The following is a 23,380-nucleotide window of genomic DNA, read 5'->3' as shown; positions in this document are numbered from 1 at the left end:
GGGCTGGAGAAGAAAGAATCTGATAGGAGAAGCGAGTGGACCATGGGAGAAAGGGAAGAAGGACATTAAGAACCTTCCTCTAGTACTACCCCAGTAGATATATCAGTCCGTGCAAAATTAGAACAGATCTCTCTAATCAGTGAGTCAAATAAAGAAACTGAGGCAGAAAAACAATGCAGGAGTCAGAGTGAAAGATGAAATGTTTAAGGGGAACATGAGGACTGAACTGTCTCAGCCGGAAATGTTGACTGCTTTTTTCATTTCCATAGATGCTGCCTGACCTGCTGAGTTCCTCCAGCATTGTGTGTGTGTTGCTGATTCCAACATCTGCAGATTTTCTCACCTTTAGGCAGATTAATATTTCACAGACTAGATGGGCCAAAGAAGCTTCTTTCTGTGCTGTAGTGTACGAGTCAGCTGGTGAGTACTGCACCAGCTTTGAAGTACTTTGAAGTACTGCACCAGATTTGAGCATTGAAGGATAATTGCAATTCATTAGATACAGGTATAAAGAAAGGGTACTGAGCAGAACTTTCTTACTGGGTAAAGTCTGATCTCAAATTAATAATCGCAGGAATAATCCCAAAAAGAACAAAATTTTGGCTGACACACATCAAAGTTGCTGGTGAACGCAGCAGGCCAGGCAGCATCTCTAGGAAGAGGTACAGTCGACGTTTCGGGCCGAGACCCTTCGTCCTGACTGTACCTCTTCCCAGAGATGCTGCCTGGCCTACTGCGTTCACCAGCAACTTTGATCTGTGTTGCTTGAATTTCCAGCATCTGCAGAATTCCTCCTGTTTGCGTTTTTAAAATTTTGGCTGAACCACTGTTGCAAGTTGTGAAATTTACAGCACAGAAACAGGCCATTTGGCCCCACTGCACTGTGCCAATTCTATTCCACATGAGCACTCCTACTTCAGTGAACTTTTAAGCATCCGGTTGAATTTAAACTCCCCCTCCTACTCCCACATCAACTTATCTGTCCTTGGCCTTCTCCGATGCTGCACAGAGGCCAAACGCAAAGCGGAAGAACATCATCTTATATTCTGCTTGGACAGTTTACAACCAATGGTATGAACATTGTGTTTTCCAGTTTCAGATAACCCACACCTCTAGTGTTTTCCTCCCACACATACTTATCCATCTACCTAGTTCTCTTTTGTTCATTCCACCCCCTTTCCTCCCTCCACCTGTCTCTATCTGCCCATCATCCCCTCCCCATCTGGTTTCACCGATCACCTACTGGCTTCTGTCCCACCAACTGACCTCTTTCTCCTCAGTTCTGATGCAGGGTCTCAACCAAAAACACATTTTTATATTGCTTTTCCCCTCATTTTCATGGCAGAGCAAGATAAACGTGACGATTCACCAGAACTCCTCTCTACAGGTAGGAGCTCCTGTCAGCATTCTTTTAAAATCCAAATTAAAGGACACCTACAAACCAATACCCACTGTCTGGTTACCAAAGCAAAACGTCAGAGTCAATGGGACTAGAATAAGTCTCTTTTCCCATAGCATTTGTTTTACGGGAGGCAGTACTCACTTTAGGGTCACAATTCATCGATGTGTAGTTGCAAGTTGTCTCATTGCCAATTACTTTATAGACTGCTTCGTTCGAAGTCGATAAATAGCTTTTGAAAGAGCAGTCAAGGAGACAAGGGGTCTGAAATTCAAAGCTGAAACTGAGATTTATAACTTCTTAATATTCCTCCCACAGAATCCATAAAATATTGAGATAGAACAAATTACTCTGAGATAACATAATGGGAGCAGATATCGGCCAACACCACAGAAAATGATTAGTAGTTTGCTTTGACTGAATTTGGGAGAAATATTGCTTGGAATATCAAAGAACTCACCTTCCTTCTTAGAATGATATCTTAGGACCTTAAAGTTAAAAATTCATCTGAGCCATGCTGGAAATACAAACAACACTGAAATCAAGTTCACACAAAGTAAAAGAATTCTGTGGCTCTGTACCAGTTGTTACCATCCTGTTCATATTTAGACACCTGTTTTTCAATATCAAACACCCCCAAATTACATCAATGCTAAATAATGGGAAGCACCAATTTTTCCAACCATACTTTCACAGAAAAACAACATTCTGTTATTCACTCACATTAGCACTAGGCTTTATTAAAAGGAAAAGGTTCAGAAGTAACGTCAGGAGCATCCGTATGAACTCAGACAAGGCACCACAAGGCTATGTGCTTAACCCCTTGTTCTGTTCATTTTATACTTGAGACTGTGAGGATAAGCACATAAGCTCCAATACCATATTAAAGTTTGCTGATGACACCACTGTTATCCGAATCAAAGGTGACGACAGATCAGAAGAAAGAAGAAGGACTGAGAATCTGGCTGAATGGTCTCACTCAATGTCAGCAAAACCAAAGAGCAGATTATTGACTAAAGTAGGAGAAAATCGGATGTCCATGAGCCAGTCCTCATCAGGGGATCAGAGTTGGAGAGTGTCAACAACTTTAAATCCCTTGGCATTACCAATTCAGAGGATCTGTCTTGGGTCCAACACATAACTGCCATTACAAAGAAGGCACGGCAGCACCTCTTCCTCAAAAGTTTACTAAGATTCAGCATACCATCTAAAACCATGACAAACCTCTATAGATGCGGAGAATACACTGACTGGTTGCACCACTGTCTAATATGGAAACACCAATACCCTTGAGTGAAAAAGCCTACAAAATGTAGTGAATACACTCCGGTCCACTACGGGTAAACCCTCCCCACAACTGAGGCATCTGCAAGGAGCACTGTCGCAGGAAACCAGTATCCATCATTAAGGACCCCTGTCTTGCAGGTCATGCCCTCTTCTCGCTGCTGCTGTCAAAAGGAAGTACAGGAGCCTCATATCTCACCCCCACATTGCTCAGGAACAGTCATTATCCCTCAACCTTCAGACTCTTGAACTACAGGAGATAACTTCACTCATCTTCACTTGCCTCAACACTGAACTGATTCCACAACTTAAGGACTCATTTTCATGGACTCTGCAACTGATGTTTTCTATATTTATTGTTTATTTATAATTCTTCTTTCTTTCTGTATTTGCTGTTTTTTGTAATTTGCACATTGGTTGTTTGGCCGTCTCTGTTGTGTGTGATTTTTCATTGTTTGTTTGTATTTACTATGAACGCCTACAAGAAAATAAATCTTATGTATATGGCAGTATATTTATTTATTTATTGCAATACAGTGCAGAACAGACCCTTTCAGCCCTTCAAGCCATGCTGCCGTGCAATCTCCCAATTTAATTCTAGCCTAATCACGGGACAATTTACAATGACCAATTCACCTACCAACTGCAATGTCTTTGGACCGAGGGAGTTAGCCCAAGCACCCGGAGGAAGTCCACGGGGTAACAGGGAGAATGTACAAACTGCTTACAGACAGTGGTGGGAATTGAACCTGGGTCACCTGTACTGTAAAATATTGTGCTAACCACTCCGTTACCGTGCGACCCTTTTCTCTACTGTAATTTGAACTTTGACCAATTAGAAGCAGCAGTGATCCATTTGGCTTAGGGCTCTTATTTATTAACATCACAGCTGACCTGACAGTAACATCTACTCTGTATTCCTACCTAGTCCCTGGTAACTCTTTACCTCCACCCTCACCTCACATTAAGACACTACCAACCTGCCTTAAGCTATTCAAAAACTCTGCATCCATTTCCCTTTGAGGCAAAGCCTCTCAAAGATTCATAGGCTTCAGAGAAAAAAAAATGTTGCCTTCTTCCCATCTTAAATGGGCAAACATTTACTGAAACTGTGACCTGCAGATCAGGGCTCTTCCATAATAAGAAACATCCACTCCAATTCCACCGTGTCAAGGCCCACTGAACATTTTAATTACTCTTCTAAACTTCTGTGGTCATGAGTGTAGCCTGTCCAACTCAGCCTCATAAGGCAACCTACCATTCCATGAATCAATCCAATATTCCCTCTCCAACTGCTCCTGGTGCATTAACATCCTTCCTTGATTGAATAGTGAGATGAATTACTGTAGACGTGATTTCATCACTACCCTATAACTGACCCAAACTTCTCTACTTGGGATTTAATTCGTTCAGCAACAAATAATAAAATCCAGTTAGCTTTCCTAATTACTTGTTGTACCTTTTGTTTGAGGACATCCAGTTCCCTCAGCTATTTGGATAGTACACTTTTATACAATTCTATCAAAAGGGACAATTTCATTTTTTACCACATTGTATTCATTTTACCAGATCTTTTCCAACTGACACATATCCATATCCCTTTGTACTCATGTCCTCTTTGTAACTTACCTTCCCATTCATATCTGTCCTACCATAACCAGAATGCCTTGATCTAAGTCAGGGGTTCCCAACCTTTTTTATGGAATAAACCCATAGCATTAATACAGGGGTCTATAGACCCCATGTTGAGAAATCCTGATCCAAGTTGTTTGAATAAACTATAATCGACTGAGGCCACAGCACTGTTCAGTAGAATATCATTCATTATTTTTGTTGACCCAAAAGAAGAACTATTGAAACCCTCCCTCCATTTCCTGTAAACCAATATCTCCACCAAATGCTACCTCTGTTATTTTCCACAATAACCTTTGATAGGACACCTTATCAAAATATCCTCTGTAAATGGAAGGATATTGTTGCTACTCTATCCACAAAGCATGTTACTTCTTCAAAGGGCAGCCAAAACTGTTGACATTACCTATCATGAATTTTTCTAAGCACCCAGCTATAATGTCCTTAATAAGTTTCTAATATTTTCTTTATCATAGACACTTAGCTAAATGAGTGCAGTTTTCTACACCAAGCTGACAAAGAATTGCTGGAGGAAGACGAAGACATCAAGAGCAAGACACCATGCACTCTAGATTCTTGAGAACAGGAGCCCCACACTGGGTTTCTCAAAGAGAAATCCTTACTGAAAGTGCTTTGAAGCAGCTTTTGATCCTGAAATGGTTCTCAGAAACCCTATTAACATTCCCTGTCACCTTCACCATCCTGTGTTCAATCACACAGGCACTTAACGGGTTCTTTAGCCTACTATAGAGTTCTATGAAGAGTGATATATTTAATTCTTTCAATCATACACTGCAGTTGTAAGCTAATTATTAATAATGCTCAGGAAGTCAAAACGGATGCACTTTATCATAAACAACAGACTGAAACCACCACTTCAGTTCTCAATCTCAGCCAGATTGCAAAAAGGGTTTTTATTGTCAGACAAGATTTAATTAGATATGCCCACTTATCACTGTCTTACAGCTATGCAAAAGTATGAAAGTAATACCTCATTTTTCACACTGCATTTACACCTCAAGTCCAAAAGTCTGATGCACTGTGAATTAATCTTAGGGGTTTACCATTTACAAACCTTACACACATTCATCCAATGGTCCACTGAACATTGACAGTTACAGACACTAACTAATGGAATAGAGCTATTCAACAAGAAAAGGGCATTTAATAAGTTCCTCTTACTTTAAAAGCATACTTAGGAAACAGCTGCAAAAGGTCTTCATATTACTTACGCAAGATGAAAACACTGTAACCTCATGGTTTCCTTTCAAATCGCAGCCAAAACACTGCAACCTATTTGGCATTTATTTATTGTAGTAGTTAGCGCAACGCTTTACAGTACCATTGAACCTGGGTCACTTCCAGCTGCTGTCTGTTAAAGAGTTTGTATGTTCTTCCCATAACTGTGTGGGTTTCCTCTGGGTGCTCTGGTTTCCTCCCACAGTCTCAAGACATACCAATTGATGCTAGTTGGACATTGTAAATTGCCCCATGATCAGGCTAGGGTTAAATCGGGGGTCGGCGGGCAGTGCCCTTGAAGGGCCATCAGGGCGCATTCCACACTGCATCTCAAGAAATCAATCACAGGCCTAACTTTTTAAGTCTTCTCAAAAACCTCTTTAAAAGGATCAAAATGTGCTTTAAATGGATATTGCCGATTGGATCTTGCTGTGATCTCCAAACAATGACTTTTTAAATACAAGGTGGAAAATGCTCAAAATACTCAGGGTCTTCAACTTGAAATGTTAACAATTATAATACATTTTTTAAACCATCTACACTCTTATTGTCAGCATAAAAGCATGATGCAGTGAGGAAGCCCATCAACAACTAGCTGAAAGTATTGATTATGGAGGCTAGAATCTGTAAGGTAGGTTGAGTCTCATGATATGGCATCCTAGATGGCTCTCCCATTGCTCGGTTCATCATTTACTCCATTTGATGAGCTCATGAAGGCTATCTATGACATGAGAGAGGGACTATACCCTGGCAGGACATAGCAAAATGATGCTGTGCAATCACTTACTGAAGCATTCACTTTGTGCTCTGAACTCACAGCAGCCCAAGCCCTCCAAAAGTTAAGCAATATGAGCGAATGAAAGATGAAGACTGATCACAGTGAGTTTATGCCCTTGATGTGAGTTTATGCACTAGATTTCACAGTACCTTTGGGGATGAAGACCTGGGTGTACTGGTGGGAACAGGACTAAGAGTCACTGATGACAGAGGAGATTGATATCCAAGTGAGAATCATTGAGTATTCACACTGCATTCTCATAGCACCAGCGATCTGTGCATCTGTTTTTGCCTAGTTTGCTGGTCTCTTTGTGACCTCCAAAACCTTAAAAAGACAAAGAGACGTCGAACCTCATGGGTGCACTAATGTCCCCCAAGCTGCTGTTTCTGCTGCTAGATCAGGCTTGGCAGAGTTCTGAAGGATTGAGAGCGAGTCCAAATGGAGACAAAAACATTCTCAAATTTCCTCAGCATTACCATGAACTGGTAGAAATCTGAGAATCAGCCGTGAATGCCAACATGAATCTTTCCTACCTTTCTCCTGAAATGAGTCTAACAGGCTAAACATCACTCCAAGCCTTTTAGAACACCTACCCAAAAGTCTGCTCCTAAAATCACAGGCATCTCTTATTTCTCTCCACCTTGCCCTTTCCTCTGAAACTTTAAACTAGGTTTATTTCTATCTTTTTTCAATTCAAATGAAAGGTCATTGACCTGCAACATTAGCAGCTGCTCTCTTCATTAATGCTGTCTGACCTGCTAAATATTTCTACCATTCTTTTTACTTACAGGGTACTGTAGCCTGGATTGTTTTGTGAACAATTTGTTAACTGTATTGAAATGTAGGTATCATATATATAATATTGTCTTCAGCAACAAATATATCAAGCCTCTGTATTCTCTGTCGTGGACTTGTGCAAAATACCTGTTTAGCTCTTTTGCCCTTTCTTTATTTTGCATTATTAATTTTCTTTCCAACAGCCTAACATTTACAATCTTTTAAAAAATAATCCATAAACCTCCTATCTGATTTTAGGCTTCTATTTTGTTCAGTATTCTGCTAATCTTCCCTTTCTTACTTTTCCATTGTTATTAATCTTTTAGTCAACTTTGTGCTTTATTCTACCTTGTCAGCTGTGTAGATTAGATCAGATTGATACGTTATTGACCCCAAAGTACCACAGTAGCAAGTGCACAGATACACAAATATTAGAAGAGAAGTAAAAAAGAATAAAATACAAGTTATCTCAAATATTCTAACAGGAGGGGGTCATCACTTCCCCGGCTATAAATGGCCAAAGGCAAGAATGACCTCATTTAGTGCTCTTTGGAGCAGTGCAGTTGTCTTAGTCTATTACTAAAAGTGCTCCTCTGTTCAGCTACAGTGGCATGCAGAGGATGAGACACATTATCCAGAATTGCCAGTCCTTTCCATAGGGTCCTTTGTTCTACCACAGCCTCCAGCGTGTCCAGTTTATGACTCCTATAACAGAGCCAGCCTTACTAATCAGTTTATTGAGCCTGTTGGCATCACCCATGTTGATGCCATTGCTCCAGCACACCACCACATAGAAGATTGTATTGGCAACAGCAAACTGGTAGAGCATGTGAAGGAGAGGCCGGCATCCTACAAAGGACCACAGTAAGTAGAGGCGACTCTGGCCCTTTGTGTACACAGCCTCTGTGCTGGTGCTCCACCCAAGTCTGTCATCCAGGTACTTGTAGGTCCTCACTATCAATGCAGGCTTAGTCTTCCTAGAGCCCTTCACCATCTCCTTCATCTTACTGATGTTGAGCTGCAGATGATTTAGCTTGCACCATTTGACAAAGTCTTCCAGCAGGGCCCCGTATCCATCCTCCTATTATACACCCAACTATTGCTGAGTCATCAGAAAATTTCTACAGATGACACAACTCAGTGTTGTATCTAGAGTCTGAGGTATACAGGACAGGAGCCAGTACAGACCCTATGGGGTCCCAGCGCTGCTTAGAGCCATGTCTGACACAGCTCTGAAGATGCACAAACTATGGTCTGCCAGTCAGGTAGTCCATTACCCAGGATACAACGGAAGTGCCAATCTGCATTGAATGGAGCTTTCCCTCCAGCATGACTGTATTGAAGGCACTTGAGAAATCAAAAAAATGGGAGCAGGCCCTGCCCAGCATCGTTGACTCCAATGTGCTCCTGGTAGGCAAACTGCAAGGATCGCGGGCTGATTTGACCAGGGATCAGAGGTTAGCCAGAACCAGCCTCTTCTGGGTCTTCATGACATGTGAGGTCAGGGCTACTGTACGGTAGTCATTCAAGACGTTTGTTGGCCCTTCTTGGGTATTGGGCCACACATGATGTTTTCCACACAGTCAGGACCCTTTCCAGGCTGAGACTCAGATTCAGAATAATGCAAATTAAATGCTTTTTTGAATTGACACTATCTTTCAGTTAACCGTGGATAGTGTGTCCTCTCTTGACTTTTTCTGACTTCTTGGAATGTATCTATCCTATCTGTTCTAAAAATATTCTCTCTAATATCTGTCACACTTCTTGACTGACCAATCCCTTAACTTCACAAACAAAATGCTGGAGGAACTCAGCAGGCAAGGCAGCATCTATGGAAAAGAGTATAGTTGACATTTTGGGCCGAGATCCTTCATCAGAACTGGAGATAAAAAAAGTCCATCTTTTTTTCTCCAGTCCTGCTGAAGGGTCTTGGCCCGAAATATCAAATGTACTCTTTTCTGTAGATGCTGCCTGGCCTAATGAGTTTCTCCAGCATTTTATGAGTGTTGCATGGATTTTCAGCGTCTACAGATTTTCTTGTTTGCCATCCCTTAACTTGATTTGGGAAAAACCTTGGTTTTTCATGGCCTTACAATTGCCTTATTTAAGTTTAAAAGGCTAACCTTGGATCCATTCTTTTCTCCCTTAAACTGAATATATTAAAGGTTATAGTTTAAGGTGAACTGATATAAATGGTAGGAAGAAATCTAATCTAATAAAAATAATCTGGGGCAACTTGTTTACATTAAAGGATACACAGCTGTTATGGCCCAGTAAGCTATGCAGAATAACAGCAAGGCAAAAGTGACAAGTGGAAAGAGAAGAGAGGACATTATGTATCCAACGGCTCTGTGGAAAGAGAATGCAGACAATATTAAAACATGCAAGTGTTTTAAATCCAAACTTCTTTCCCTCATGTTGCTTAAGCTCACATTCCCTGCATCTGGGTCAAAGACTGTGACTAGTGCAGATAGCATTCACTGCACAGTAATGGAATTAGCCCTAGCTCCTAAAACCCCCCAGCAGATAAGGCAGAAACCAAGGAGAAAGAAAATGGAAGCACAATGGACTAATTAACCAGAATCCATTGGATAATTGGGGCAATCACTTGTTTGGGACAACTCTTAAAGAACAAGAAGTAACTCAGAAAAAAGCTGGGATCCCCTTTGTTTATTTGGGACACTATACTACTTAATTGGGACAGGAGACTGTTGCCAAACAGTTTCTAACCAGCGTCAGTTGTGTGAACTTGTGTGCTGTTAGACACTACACCATACTTAGAGCTAACAGTTTTTAAACAATGTAATTTGTGTGTGTTTGTGTTCAAAAAGCAGTGATTTTCTTTTGTCACTGAGAGCTGGCAAGACATGAGCAACAAAACAATTTAGAATGTTTTAATTTAGAACTGTTTTGCTCACTGCAGTTTCAGCATTCAGGCTTGGAGATGCCAGCAACAACCAGCAGAGTGAAAATGAAACAATTTCACTACTTCAGTAAGTTAGGGACTACAAAGAATCTGAACATTACCATGAAAGTGAACATTTGGAGGATGGAATTGTCAAAAGCAATGAAGGCAGTCCATTGTCTGCGCTAGGTGTCTCTGCCAATTTTGTTCATTTACAGTCAATCAGAAGGACACAGCAGTATAAATATGAGAGAGTCTCCAGGTGCTGGAAAAACCATGCAAAACATATAAAATGCTGGAGAAACTCAGTAGGTCAGGCAGCATCTATGGAAATGAATAGATAGTCAATGTTTTGTGCCGAGACCCTTCACCAGGACTGAAGAGGAAGGGGGAAGGGAAAGACACCTGAATAGAAAGGTTGGCGAGTGAGGGGAAGGAGGCTAGCCAGAAAGGTGATAGGTGAAGCCAGGTGTGTGGGAAAGATCAAGGGCTGGGGAAGGAGTCTGACAGGAGAGGAGAGTCGATAACAGGAGAAAGGGAAGGAGCAGGGGACCCAGGGAAAAGTGATAGCCATGTAAGAGGTAAAAGGTCAGAGCAGGGAACTTGGGGGGGGGGTGCAGGGGTGGAATTAGTTTACTAGAAGGAGAAATCGATATTCATAGTCATACTTTATTAATCCCGGGGGAAATTGGTTAAGAAGTTCAGAGACTACCCAGACAGAATATAAGGTGTTAATTCTTCCACCCTGCAGTTGGCCTCATCTTGGCACAAGAGGAGGCTGTGGACCGACACATTGGAACAGGAATGTGAATGGGAATTAAAACAGCAATGTATTGGTTATCCGTCGTATCCAACAATGACAATGAAACCTGTACGGGAGAGTTTTTAAAGTGGAAAAGCTGTTGCACTGGCATGACCTCAGAAGTCCAAATCCAGTGGTATAAGTAGTTGTCACAATCTGGGGGTCTTCCTTCATTGCAGTCGATAACCATGCATTATCGTGCCCTTCACTCTCCAAAAAAACTTTGCAGAACCTCCTTCTTGGCCACTGGATCTCACTGTTGATCTCATCCGTCCAGTCCGCCAAAGCTGACTTCACTTGCTAGGATAGGTATGTCCCTATTTCACCAGCGTACGAGGCCTGCCGGCTACCCTCACCTGGTTTAACCAAGCAGTGTTCTGGGGTGTGGCCACTGTCGCATGCAAGTAGCTACATGGAGCCACAAGTGAGAGCTGCCTCAGAATGGAATCAGTAAGTGCCTTTACCAGATGTGCTACCCCTCCTGGACACACCATGCACAGCAGCGTACACCGGATGAATTCCTCCATCAACAACTATTAAAATTCCAGTTTAAGATTGGGCTGCTGAGGATGGGTGACAACTTACTGGCAGTTCATAAAGCAAGAAATACAACTAAATACTTATTAACACTTTTTTTGTGGAAAGTAATGGTAATGATCATTGCAAACAATGAAGAGGCAAGTGAGGGTCGAGGCACACGGGTGCGATGCAAAGTCAGAGTAAGGTTGAGGTATGTTCAAGGAGAAGTGATCGGAGCGAGGTCAAGGCATGGTTGAGACAGAGTCAGGGCATGCGAAGTGGAGAAAAGTCAGTGAAGACGTTTCAGAGCCCAACCATTTAAACCAAGAGAAGGTCTGATCGACCTAAGCGCCAGACCAATTTGGAGAGGTCAAGTCCAGGCTTAAACATGGTGGCGAGGTCCAGACTCAGAGCGTATCAATGCAACAGGGCCTGGGTCCTACAGCGAGGAACACCTGATGTTTGGCTGATTTAAACACAGAGCTGGATGGATGAAAAGGCAATGTGTTCGGACCAGAGACGTGGGTCAGGTCAGTTCTGTTCGCTGCTCCACGATGTTTACTCCAGTCTCCGCGGCACAGGCTGAGGCCTGTTCTGGCTGCTCCAGGCTCTGTGTCTGCCAGCTCCTTGACAATTTGCTCCGTGTAATGAAGTGAGAGTGAGGCTATTGGCCTGCTCCAGCTGCTACTGACTCAATTTCATCTGAATGCCGTTTGCTTACCCACCCCCTCTGCGCATTCAGTGTTTGTTAATCTTTCTTTTAAATGGGCTCTTTAGGGTTTCTTGTTTTGTGGCTACCTGTAAGGAGATGAATCTAAAGGCTGTATAATTTACACATACTTTGATGATAAATGTTCTTTGATCTTTGAACTAATATAGTTTTATAGAACTGTACTATCATTGGTAGTGTTCCAATTTGTTCTGTTTCATTGAAACACATAATTTGTTGCTCAGTTAAATTGTAGTGTGTCATTTTACAATATACCTTTTTAACTATTTCCATGAAACTTCAGCTTATCAGTGCAGCTGCTTAATTGGGTCAAAATATACTGGTTCCAATGTGTCCCAATTAACCACAATCCACTGTATTTCAGATTAATAACTTTACAGCTGAAAAAAAATAAGATTAAAGACTAAGTAAGATCAAACAAGCAGAGCAGGTGCAGGCATGGTTTCCCTCCAGAGAGGCTGCCTGACGTCTTTGACATCCTCCAGCACTTTGTTTACTGTAGTGGGAAGCGAGAATGTTTAGGATAGAAAGGCAGATATTGTTTTTGATGCATTTACCTGGGGAGATCTCTTCAAAAGAAGTGACATGCTGGTAGTAATAGAGGAATGGAGAAGGTATCATAGGAGTTAAAGTCCCTGCCACTAACCACCCCTGTACCTCTACCTGTTTAGTCTCAACAACCTGCTTTAACACTCTGCCATGCTCCACTCCATCTCCAGGGAAGTTTGAGTAATCAACATTAACAAAATAAACATGACAAAGTCATCTACTTCTTTAAACCAATCAGGAAACCCCAATTACTTTAACCACTCTGTGATTTCTTCATTCCACACAAAATCCACTCTCCACTTCCAAAACCCACCTTCTCCATAATTACAATCTTACCTGCTTGCTTCCTTGATCAAGGCGATTGCAACAGCAATTCTTTTCCGTAAGAATATTAACATGAGAATGATGATAATTTCAACAATGATCAGAATGATCACTGCAACAGAAAAAAGGGAGCAGTAAATGCCTAACTCAAAACTGAAAGATAATAGTTCAGAAATACAAACACTGGTTTTAATAGTTTCTCATCCAGAAAAAGCACTTTGATGCACACAAGCCTCCTCTGTTTAACAATGCTCATTGCAATTTTCATTTCCAAACAATATTCCTGTTTGATGGAGGAGCAGATTGAAGCCTGCCTTTCAAAGGAGGCTGCAAAAAAGCACTATTTCCCAGATATAAGAAAAAGGCAGCTGACATTGCAATTCAATTACACTAAATATTTGTTAATGAAAATTAAATTTTGGTGAATTTGAACAAACTGAAATGCTTACAAGTTATGAGACTAAATCTGTAAGTTCGGAAATTAAAGTCAGCTGATTTTTTTTTAAATGAAGAAAATACTGAGGGCGAGCCATCCACAATCCCCAGGACAAATCAAGACACACTTGAACCATACAATGGAAATAATTTATCCCATTACTTTACTACAATACTCCTAGATTTAAAATTAAAATATTATTAAAACTGGCAGAGAAATAACAAAGATATTGAAAAAAAAATCTTATGCACACCATCAGCAACCAATCCACGAAAAGATTTACAGAGCATGTGCCACATTTGTAATTTTTTTTTTGCAAGAAAAGCTTTGCGTAGTGACTAGTGTGACTCCTCCAACACCCTGTCAATCTACAGGCAGAAACAGCAAAACAACATCCCTATCCAAATGGCATTAGCATGAATGGGTACCTGATGGTGACAAGCTGAAAGACCTCTTCCTATGCTCTCTGCTCTCTGAGCAACAATGGTCTTATTGGACTCAGATGACTCCAGTGGGCAGGCCACATCATTTGACGGTCCAACAGTAGACTTTAGAAATAGGCACTCTATTCCAAGTCCCACCACAGCAACAGAATGCCAGATGAACAAAAAAAAAAATCTTAACCAGATCATTTCAGCCATGACTGTTCAAAGTTAAGAAGAACCATTTGGGATAGGTTTGTAAACCTGGAATCTATGATACACAGAAGCCCCACGTGAATGGCAGGAGGACACCATCTAAGCTACTCACTCTTCGCATATAGCAAGCAACTTCTACCATCCATATGCAATTTGTGAGTCTGATATTATCCTCAGGCCAAGTCAAAATCCATGGAATCGGTGTGAAAGATAATCAGCCTCTTTTCTCAAGGACCTCCAATTAACTCAGTGCATATTTCCACATAAGTTACACAGCTGAGGCAAGAAACCACTGATCTCAGGAAATAAGGCTATGCTTCTCATTACGGTTTCTTCAAACGTTGTTCAATCAGAATTGTTTAAAGCCTAAAGCACATAACGTTCTCTGAAAATATCATAATCAACACCAAACTCTGGACCATGGGAGTCAACACCTCCCTCTGCAACTGGATACTTGACTTCCTGACTGACAATTAATCAATGAGGATAGACAGCAATACCTCTGCCATGATAATTGTAAGCACTGTTGCTCAACAAGGTTGTGCACTCAGTTCCCTATTCTATTCCTTATGCATTCATGGAAGTAGATAGATTCTGTTCCAACTCCATTTACAAGTTTGCAGATGATAGCGGGTCAAAGTTTCTCTGTAGCTTTTACATTTTATTCTGTATTGTTATTGTTTTACCTTGTGTTATGACTCGATTTGTATGAACAGTATGCAAGATGAGCTTTTCACTGCATTTTGTACATGTAATGATAATAATAAACCAATAATCATAACTTCCAACTATTTCTGTCCTAAGTTATGTTCACAGCATTGTTCTGAGAACTGTTCAGCATCACTGAAGTCCGGCTAAAGAGCAATGCATTAACATCAAGCTGATATAATCTCCAAACTCTCAAAACTCCCTGTGGAGTGGGAATGTTGAGAAGGTGAAATCACAGTCAGATATACAGTAATTGAAACCAGCAATGTGGTCCAATGCACTACTACTCACTGAATGCCAGCCATGTCTGCCGTAGGTGTAGGTACACACGTAGGTCAGTCTGAAAACCCAGGTCTTTGATGGTGACATCAGAACCTTGAATGCCTTTCAAACTTGTATATTCCATGTAACAATGATAAATCCCTACAAGAGGAAAATTATTAATTGATGTACCAGATCCAAATATTTCAGAAATTAGTTTGTTTTCCTGTTACCAGCTTCCAGTTCCCCACTAATTCTTGCTTGTGGTCAGTTTCTTAAAACAGTTTCCACAAATTCCAAAATACATATACATACACTAAGAGCAATTGGGCTATCTGAAAGGAGAAAACACAGCCAAATCTCACCAATGTCCCAAGTCAGTATTTCCTTGCTAAGTTTCATTTTCTTAGGCCAGGCAGGGTATGAGGCCAAATTCAGCTCAGGTTAAACAGATAACACAGTCTGGTCTCTAGACTCAGGTATTGCACTGTGGTCCATACCTATTCCCCTGGTTCACACCGTTCACACATCCCACAACAAGCCCACTATTTTAGACCCCAGCTCATGTTTCTTTAAATGCCTGCTAGTAGTCACTTAAAAATTTGCTCCCTGGTGACTTTTGAAGGAGAGTGGCAACTTTGACCTCAGGTCCGAACTGGTAACATACCATAGCCGAGGGCAGCAATGACCAGCAGAATGGATAGCCACACCATTACTGTGGCAAGGAAGCGTAGCAACACAACGTAGATTAGACTAATTACCAGTGCGATGACCAGACCACTATGGAAAAAAATAGCATTAAATCAGTCAACAACAACTAAAACATTACACAGCACAGATGCATCACAGGAACCCAATAGAACACAAAGCCACCTATGGAGATACTAGGACAGGTGACTAAAAGAGTTAAAGAGGGTGTGAAAGGAGCTAGAGTGGCTGGAAAAGGAGCTGGAGAGGCTGAATAGGAACGAGGAGGAGTTAATTACTTACATCAAAATCCAGTACCAAGATTTGGTGTAATCTTCAAATATCTTCATCGCCACCTCTCTGGCTTCAAGAATACGATTTACTCCCCTTTTAAAGAAAGATCGTTCATACCAACATTAAAATGACAACACAAACATACGGACCATGGGAAAGTAGACAAACCAAGCAATGTGGGGTTGAGGTCGTTGAAGAAGCAGGAAAGTGCCCTAAGGAAATGATGCTGATGCTGAGGGTGAGGAGAGCTTTTATCCAGCCTAGGAATTCCTGAAGATATCAAGTGACAAAACAAAAGTCTATCTGTTGGGAACTCTTAGTACCAGATAAACAAAACACATAACTCTAAGACCACTGGATCAGTGGATAAAACATCCCTACATGATTTATGGGCAAAATTAGCTGCCCGCTTAACGATAATCAATGTCAACATCATCTGTATGCAAGGCAGGGGATGCCATTCACACTCTTTTCCTACACAAAGTATCACAACATGTTGGACAATGGCTTTTGTGTGTGGATGCTGATTCAGAGACAATTCAAGTTCCAGTAATGAACTTTTTCCCCCCTCTTTCTCTGCCATGTTTACACACTTGGGGCAATTTTAAACAAGCTATTTTGAGAAATGACACCTAATGACAAGTAAACTGATACTTTGAATAAGGTAGGTTATTGTGATGTATGCAGGCAATAAGCAGTCCTCCAAGGAGAGCTATAGGGCAAAGAGACTGCGTTACCCTGCACCAAAAGAACTAACTTAACCTTCATTGCCCTGTGGGCAATTATTTGCTCAAACAAGAACATTGCTTGATTGATCAACAATGGAAAGGACAGCAAAGAAATTCCTTCTGGTAACTCAAAACATCTCCATTGTCATAATGCAATGCCAGACTATATTAAGTGCCTAATTCTAAGAATAGATTTTGAACCCTCAATCTTCTGACTCAGACTGAAGAGTGCTATGACAAAGCAACGAACATCTGACTTGAAACCACAGAATTAAACATGTGCCTAACCCATGGTCTATGTGACATAGGAGAGATCAATACTGACACTAATAAATTTACTACTGCAGAAAGGTGCCCATCTTCACAAGTGGGAGAGTCACAAACAAGTGGATATCATTACAAAATAAAAAGGTTAATCATTTAAAACTGAGGTACATACTGTAGAAATTTCTTTTTCCTCAGCCCGTAATGAATCTCTAGAATTCTCTGCCCTTCTGGGGGTAGTGGAGGCCAGATCATTAGATATGTTTGAAGTGTAGATAGATAAGTATTTGAAGGTTGGAGAATTAAAGATGATGGGGTACAGGTGCAGAAGAGGAGTTGAGGCCAGCATAGATTAGTTATGATCATACGGATCATACTGAATGGCAGGTTTTGAGATCTGATGGCCTTCTCCTGCTCTTATTTTCTTGTGTTCTCTCACCCTGATATTAACATTCTCCCGGAACCATAGAAGTTACATCAGAATATGAAGAAAGTTTACGAACTTAGCTCCTTCCAGTAGCTGCGTGGCATTCACAGTTCCTCCATCGGCAAGATTAAAATTAGTCTGGTTGTTGATCATAATCACACCTTTACTGGTTTCTAGGGCAGGGAAGCATCTCCCGATAACTGCACAGAACAAGAGGTTAAAGTAAGGGTTGAAAGATTAGAAATCCTGCTGATCGAAGTTCCAGTGATGAAGTTTTAAGGATATTGGGGAAGTAAGAAATGATTCTTGGACTCTTGTAAATAACAGGTTAAAATTGCATACAAACTCCTGTTTATTCTGCTCTGAGTGATCCGCCTGAGGGTGGTTTCAGACTAACGACCTTGCAGATGTCTCCTATGGGGATTGGGTTCTGCTTATCAGTCGCACACATCCTGCCTTAGGTTTCACATGAATTGAGCTAAGTACCCTCGTTTGTTTAGAGAAAGGGAGGAATCACTGACAAGGGCAGGAATGAACATCTGTCTGTAATTAAGTCAGGGCCTAGCAAAGGGAATAACTGACAAGGACTGGACAGTACATCCATCTGTAATTAAAACCTTGATTTTGTGGACCCTCTTATCTAAGTATTTAAGTTTTGCTCCAACAGACTTGGTGGGAATAACAGTTGAATTAAGTGCTCTTTGACTTTCGAGTTCTATAAATTGTAACATGTCTGCATGTTAGACAAAGGTCCGATACGAGCCCCTGGGGGAGAGGAACTCTGTCCCTCTGGTGTTTTGGCTCTGTGCCTCTCACCAGCGGAGTTCAAACAAATAAACTGGTGAAAAGGATAAAGAACTGTTTCTGGTGAGGTTATTGGTCCGGCAAATTTAAGTTTACACCAACAGTTGCATTAAGAATCAACCCAATCCAATCTATGCTCTTGTTTTGGTTTTCGTGATTGGTTTAAAAGGAATTTAAAGAAATTCAAAGCAAGTTCTTGCAGCTGCAGAATCAAACTTCTAAATACTTACAAGGCTTGCTGGGAGTTAGGAAGGTAGGACAATCTTGATCTCGTAATACTTCTGCAGGTGACTGAAAGGCAAAGAGTGACCAGAGGTTTAATATGTTGACTAACAAACTTGTATTATGCACATTGTACTTTCCTTCTGTGAGACATATTGTTAAATTGAAAACTGAAGCTCTACATCCACTCTGACTAGAAAACATACATAAATCCACAGCATAAGTGTGGACCTTGACGAAGTGGAGGAAATCTAGGTGGACCAACCACACCTGCTAGAGGGCTATTGTAAAGCATCCTGACTCCTGAATGACCATCTACCCCAAGCAGATCAGCACATTGGGGGTTCCATCTGAGACAAAACCATTAGCTATGGACAAATCAAATCAGCCAAAATCCTAACCCAAACTCTATCCAATAGGTACAGATAATCAGAGCACTGCCATACTTCATCATTCTGTAACTGCTGTCACTGACTACCCAGGTTTATAGAAAAAAACTGGCCTCTTGGGAAACCATCTGAGACAGTACAAAGCAGGGACTCATTCAAGGGAGAGCTCAGAATCACCAGCGGCAGCAAGAATAGCAATCCAGATAAAGTCAGTAACTTTCAGGATAGTTTGTGGTGGTCGATCTATTTTACCATTTTAGAAACAAAAAAGAAATCTCATAAAAAGGACGCGTTAAAATAGTTCAACTCACTTTGCTGGAATCATTAAAGCCTGGTTTACAGTACTGGATGTAATTACGCCACTTCTCTCGGGAACGGGAAACAGTGAGGTAGCTTTCAAAACTTTCTGGGCATTTTTTAACACAAGTCTGCAAAAATAAAAAACAAAGGCAATAAGATGAGCCAAGTACAGGTAATATTCCAGACACCTTGCAAATAAGTTTGTAGCATCAACATACAGTAGTTGTGTACTTGGTACAAACATCAGAACTCGTCAAATACAGATCTTCAGTATGACTTGTTTTTGGGGCCAGAGAGAATGCAAAAACTGATATATTCAAATTTAGAATACTGACCTTTGCTAATTTTTAACAGACTTACAAGAGCTTCTGCAGATGCTAGAGATCTTGAGCAACACACACAAAATGCTGGAGGAACAAAGCCGGTCAGGCCATATCTATCGAGGGAAATGAACAGTCGATGTTTTGGGCTGAGACCAGTGTTTTGTGTGTGTTGCTCTAATTTTAATGATTGTGTTTCTGTACAATCAATATAATATTGAATGATACAAGTAATACTGTGCAAGTATACACTATATAAAACACTGCTTGATATTAATCAGATACATGGATCAGGGAACAGGAAGCTGACCATCTAGAAATACCTATTAGCACAAATGATAAACACACAGCTTGGATTACTTTGACTATGGATTCACATTGGAAATAGTCTGCAGTATAATGGTTAGATACAGGTTTAAATTCCCTCCAACAAACATTCCTAGGTTAAGTACAAAGAAAAAAAGCTGTTTCTATAATTCCCACCAAACTTTCTAGGGTTGGGTGAAGTTTCATGTTGGCAACCCAATGTAATTGAATAATATCTGTAAAAATGTTTAATCCTTTAATAATAAGGCAGTGACAATTTGCTACTTCCACCTAGAAAGCAGCAATTTTCTCACCTGTGTTGTTGGGCACTGTAATTTCAACAGTGACAGAGGGCTGGCACACTTGAGAATGTTGAAGTAAAACAAAAATGGTTTATGTCTGGGGGAAAAAAACAGGAAAGAAAAGTGAACTAAATCAAGGTTGTAATGTCAGTGTTAAACAGCATTTGCAGCGGACCATCAGTCAACATTCTGAAAACTGACATTCGATTAGCAACAGCTCAACTGCTCAATGTGCTCCTGCCCCAGCTCACCTACATGCTGCTCACAATGTTTTGCACACCCACACACTTCATTTTATAAAGCATTCCCTTTTCTTTCTTCACTATGGTGCCGCACCAGCCACGTTAATTGCTGAGCTGCCTTGTCCATGCAATCATCCTCTCTCCAATAACTGACAGTGATTGCCAACAAGGTATTTGAATTGCAAGCATCTCCCTGCTATAAAATTAGCATGAGGTACAGGGCCATCTCGGCTTATATTTTTGTCTTTCTCAGGCTCAAAAAAATATTCTGGAAAGTGAACAGCTTGTGATGCAAAGACATTGAATCTAAGATCTTATAGTTTTAAATTGCTGAGCGTGAGCTCCAGCTGCGACTGCCTAGTTGTATATCCAGCAAAATGAAGAGGACTCACTCATTCCTACTTCCAATTTGACCACAGAACTCCCCCCGACTGTCTGTCGGATAGATCACCTTCCGAGGGTCTCCATGTGTCCAGGCTAATTAAAAAATAACATACTTTCATCAATAATCATCATATACTGATATCAGTACATCAGAACAACTTTGCTTTATTATCTATAAAAGGACAACTGTCCACAGGGGAAAATACACAAGCACAGTGAACAACCTATGAAAACTCTCCTCTAGCATTAACCAAACGTAGCCCTCAAAGATCACAACCAAATTAACTTCACCCCCGAATGTACTCTATACTTCATGCATAAACAAGAATACATCCTGCATGGATCTATCCCCAATATAAATATAAGCAACATCCTTAAAATAATGCAACACACACAAATCTATAGGAAGAGGTACAGTCGATGTTTCGAGCAGGGACCCTTCGTCAGGACTAACTGAAAGAAGAGACAGTAAGAGATTTGAAAGTGGGAGGGAGAGGGGGAGATCCAAAATGATAGGAGAAGACAGGAGGGGAGGGGTGGATCTAAGAGCTGGGAAGTTGATTGGCAAAAGGGATACCAGGAAGGGAGAGGATCATAGGATGGGAAGCCTGGGGAGAAAGAGAAGTGGGGAGGGAAGCCCAGAGGGTGGCGAGCAGGCAAGGAGTTACAGTGAGAAGGACAGAGGGAGAAAAAAGAGAGAGGGAGAAATTAAGGGGGGAAAATAAAAAAATATATTTAAAAAATATATATTAAATAAATAAATAAGGGATGGGGTGTGAAGGGGAGGAGGAGCATAAACCAAGTTAGAGAAGTCAATGTTCATGCCATCAGGTTGGAGGCTACCCAGACGGAATATAAGGTGTTGTTCCTTCAACCTGAGTGTGGCTTCATCTTTACAGTAGAGGAGGCTGTGGATAGACATATCAAAATGGGAATGGGACGTGGAATTAAAGTGTGTGGCCACTGGGAGATCATAATGCACTCAGCTTTTCTAAATTACATTTCCCTCCCAAAAGTAAAGCTGGTCAGCGGTTAACAAAAAATGGACACAGCATAATTGCACCACTACAGAAAGGTTTTACAGACTTAACTGCTCTGCCAACTTGGAAGCCGATGACAGGAAATGCATACAAGCACAAGGCTAAAAGAATATATAATACATCAAATGCAGCAATAAACATAATGAAAAAAGGAAAAGGGTCAGAAAGGATATACCACTTGTATTTCAGCACTCTTTTTACACAAACAAGGGCTCTATAAACTGGGTTCTCACTACATACATTGTAAGAATGCTATTTCAGCTCAGTAAAAGATTAGGTTGAAGGCTAAGTCACAATATTCAGTACTTTCCAACTCTCAGCAGTTGTACGAAAGAAGTTGTATTTGTTCTATCATTAGTAAGATCATGGTTAATCATGTGCAGTTTCTCTCTGAACCCTCCCACTTTCCTTATTGTAAATAAGATCATGGTTAATCTTGTGCTTGATCCCTTTTCTTATCTGGACATCTTGTCCACAATTCCCTTAGCATCTGTTAAAATTAGCTTTCACTTTTAGAACTCCAAACCCAATAGCACTAAAGCTACACCTTGGCATTAGAGTGCCCCAGTTCACTTTGCAGCTCATCGCATCGTTCCCAAAGGCAACTGGGCTGGGCAGTAACTGCTGCTCTTGTAAAAGTTGTGAAATACAGAACAGGAAGAAATAATTGGCAGGCCAGGAAACACATAATTGGTTGCGAAAATAATTTACTAGGTTGATTCCTGGGATAAGTGGATTGCCAAATAAAGATTAAGGAGTCAGGTTTATAATCATTTAAGTATAGAAAAAAAGAGAGTTTGAAACATAAAAGATTCTGAAGAGGGTTGACAAGGTGGATGCTGAAAGTATTTGCCCCCAGAACTAAAGCAGTTTCTGAATAATAATAAATTTAATTTCTGCCAAGGGATATGGAGATGGAGTAAACAAAGCAATATTGAGATTGCAATTGGATCAGCCAAAGCGTCACTGAATGACAAAAAAGTCTCAAAGGGCTTCTGGAAAAACTAGAAATGATTAGGAACAGCCACAATGGCTTCGTGCATAGAAAATTCTGACTAATTTGATTGAGTTGTTTTTTGGAAGTGGTATCTCAAAGGATTGATGAGAGCAGGACAGTAGATGCTGTTTACATAGACATTAGTAAGGCCTTTGACAAGTTCTTCAGAGAGGCTGCTCCAGAAGGTTACAGCACGTGTACTCTTAAAACTACTTAATTGGATCCAAATCTAGTTTGACAAAAGGAGGCAGGTCGTACTGAAGGGATGCAAGTCTGTGACTTGTAGAGTGTTGCATGGATTGGTGCTCGGATCTTTGAGATATATATCAACAACTTGAATGTGGCTGTAAGAGTGTGACTGTAAATCAGTACATTTGTGAATGACATGAAAATTGGTTCTGTTCGAGATAGGCTCCATCAGCACTTAGGGACAGAGCAATGGCAGAGATTTTAAGATCGAAAAATGGGAGGTGCTGCATATTAGAAGTCAGATAAGAGTAGGACATCCACAGTAAATTGAAGGGCACTTGATAAAAGGAACAAGGAGTACAAGCTACAGTTCTCTGAAAGTGACAACACAGTTGGATAAGGTGATGAAGAAGGCATATGGTATGCTTGTGCTCATGGGGTGGAACATCTAAGAATTAGGAAATCATGCTGTACTTGCAGTAACATGTACAGTCTGAGTTGTCA

At 40.8% G+C, this 23,380-nt stretch overlaps 1 protein-coding gene across 1 annotated transcript in view; it reads right to left on the bottom strand.

The window, feature by feature from the left end:
- The window catches only part of LOC140191022 (choline transporter-like protein 2), a 92,860-nt gene that overhangs the window by 24,880 nt on the left and 44,600 nt on the right, over window positions 1-23,380 (bottom strand). The window contains exons 4-14 of the mRNA XM_072248058.1: window positions 20,659-20,743; window positions 20,037-20,121; window positions 19,108-19,224; window positions 18,416-18,476; window positions 17,458-17,581; window positions 15,972-16,055; window positions 15,649-15,761; window positions 15,012-15,143; window positions 12,951-13,050; window positions 9,366-9,458; window positions 1,544-1,631 (exon numbers count right to left, since the gene is read on the bottom strand). Coding sequence (XP_072104159.1) covers window positions 1,544-1,631; window positions 9,366-9,458; window positions 12,951-13,050; window positions 15,012-15,143; window positions 15,649-15,761; window positions 15,972-16,055; window positions 17,458-17,581; window positions 18,416-18,476; window positions 19,108-19,224; window positions 20,037-20,121; window positions 20,659-20,743 — 1,082 coding nt within the window. The remainder of the gene's footprint in view (window positions 1-1,543; window positions 1,632-9,365; window positions 9,459-12,950; window positions 13,051-15,011; window positions 15,144-15,648; window positions 15,762-15,971; window positions 16,056-17,457; window positions 17,582-18,415; window positions 18,477-19,107; window positions 19,225-20,036; window positions 20,122-20,658; window positions 20,744-23,380) is intronic.

Source organism: Mobula birostris, chromosome 32 (genome assembly GCF_030028105.1).
Source record: "Mobula birostris isolate sMobBir1 chromosome 32, sMobBir1.hap1, whole genome shotgun sequence".
Classification (NCBI taxonomy): domain Eukaryota; kingdom Metazoa; phylum Chordata; class Chondrichthyes; order Myliobatiformes; family Myliobatidae; genus Mobula; species Mobula birostris.
Note: the sequence above shows the minus strand (reverse complement) of the source record. Positions and strands in the feature narration are given on the sequence as shown.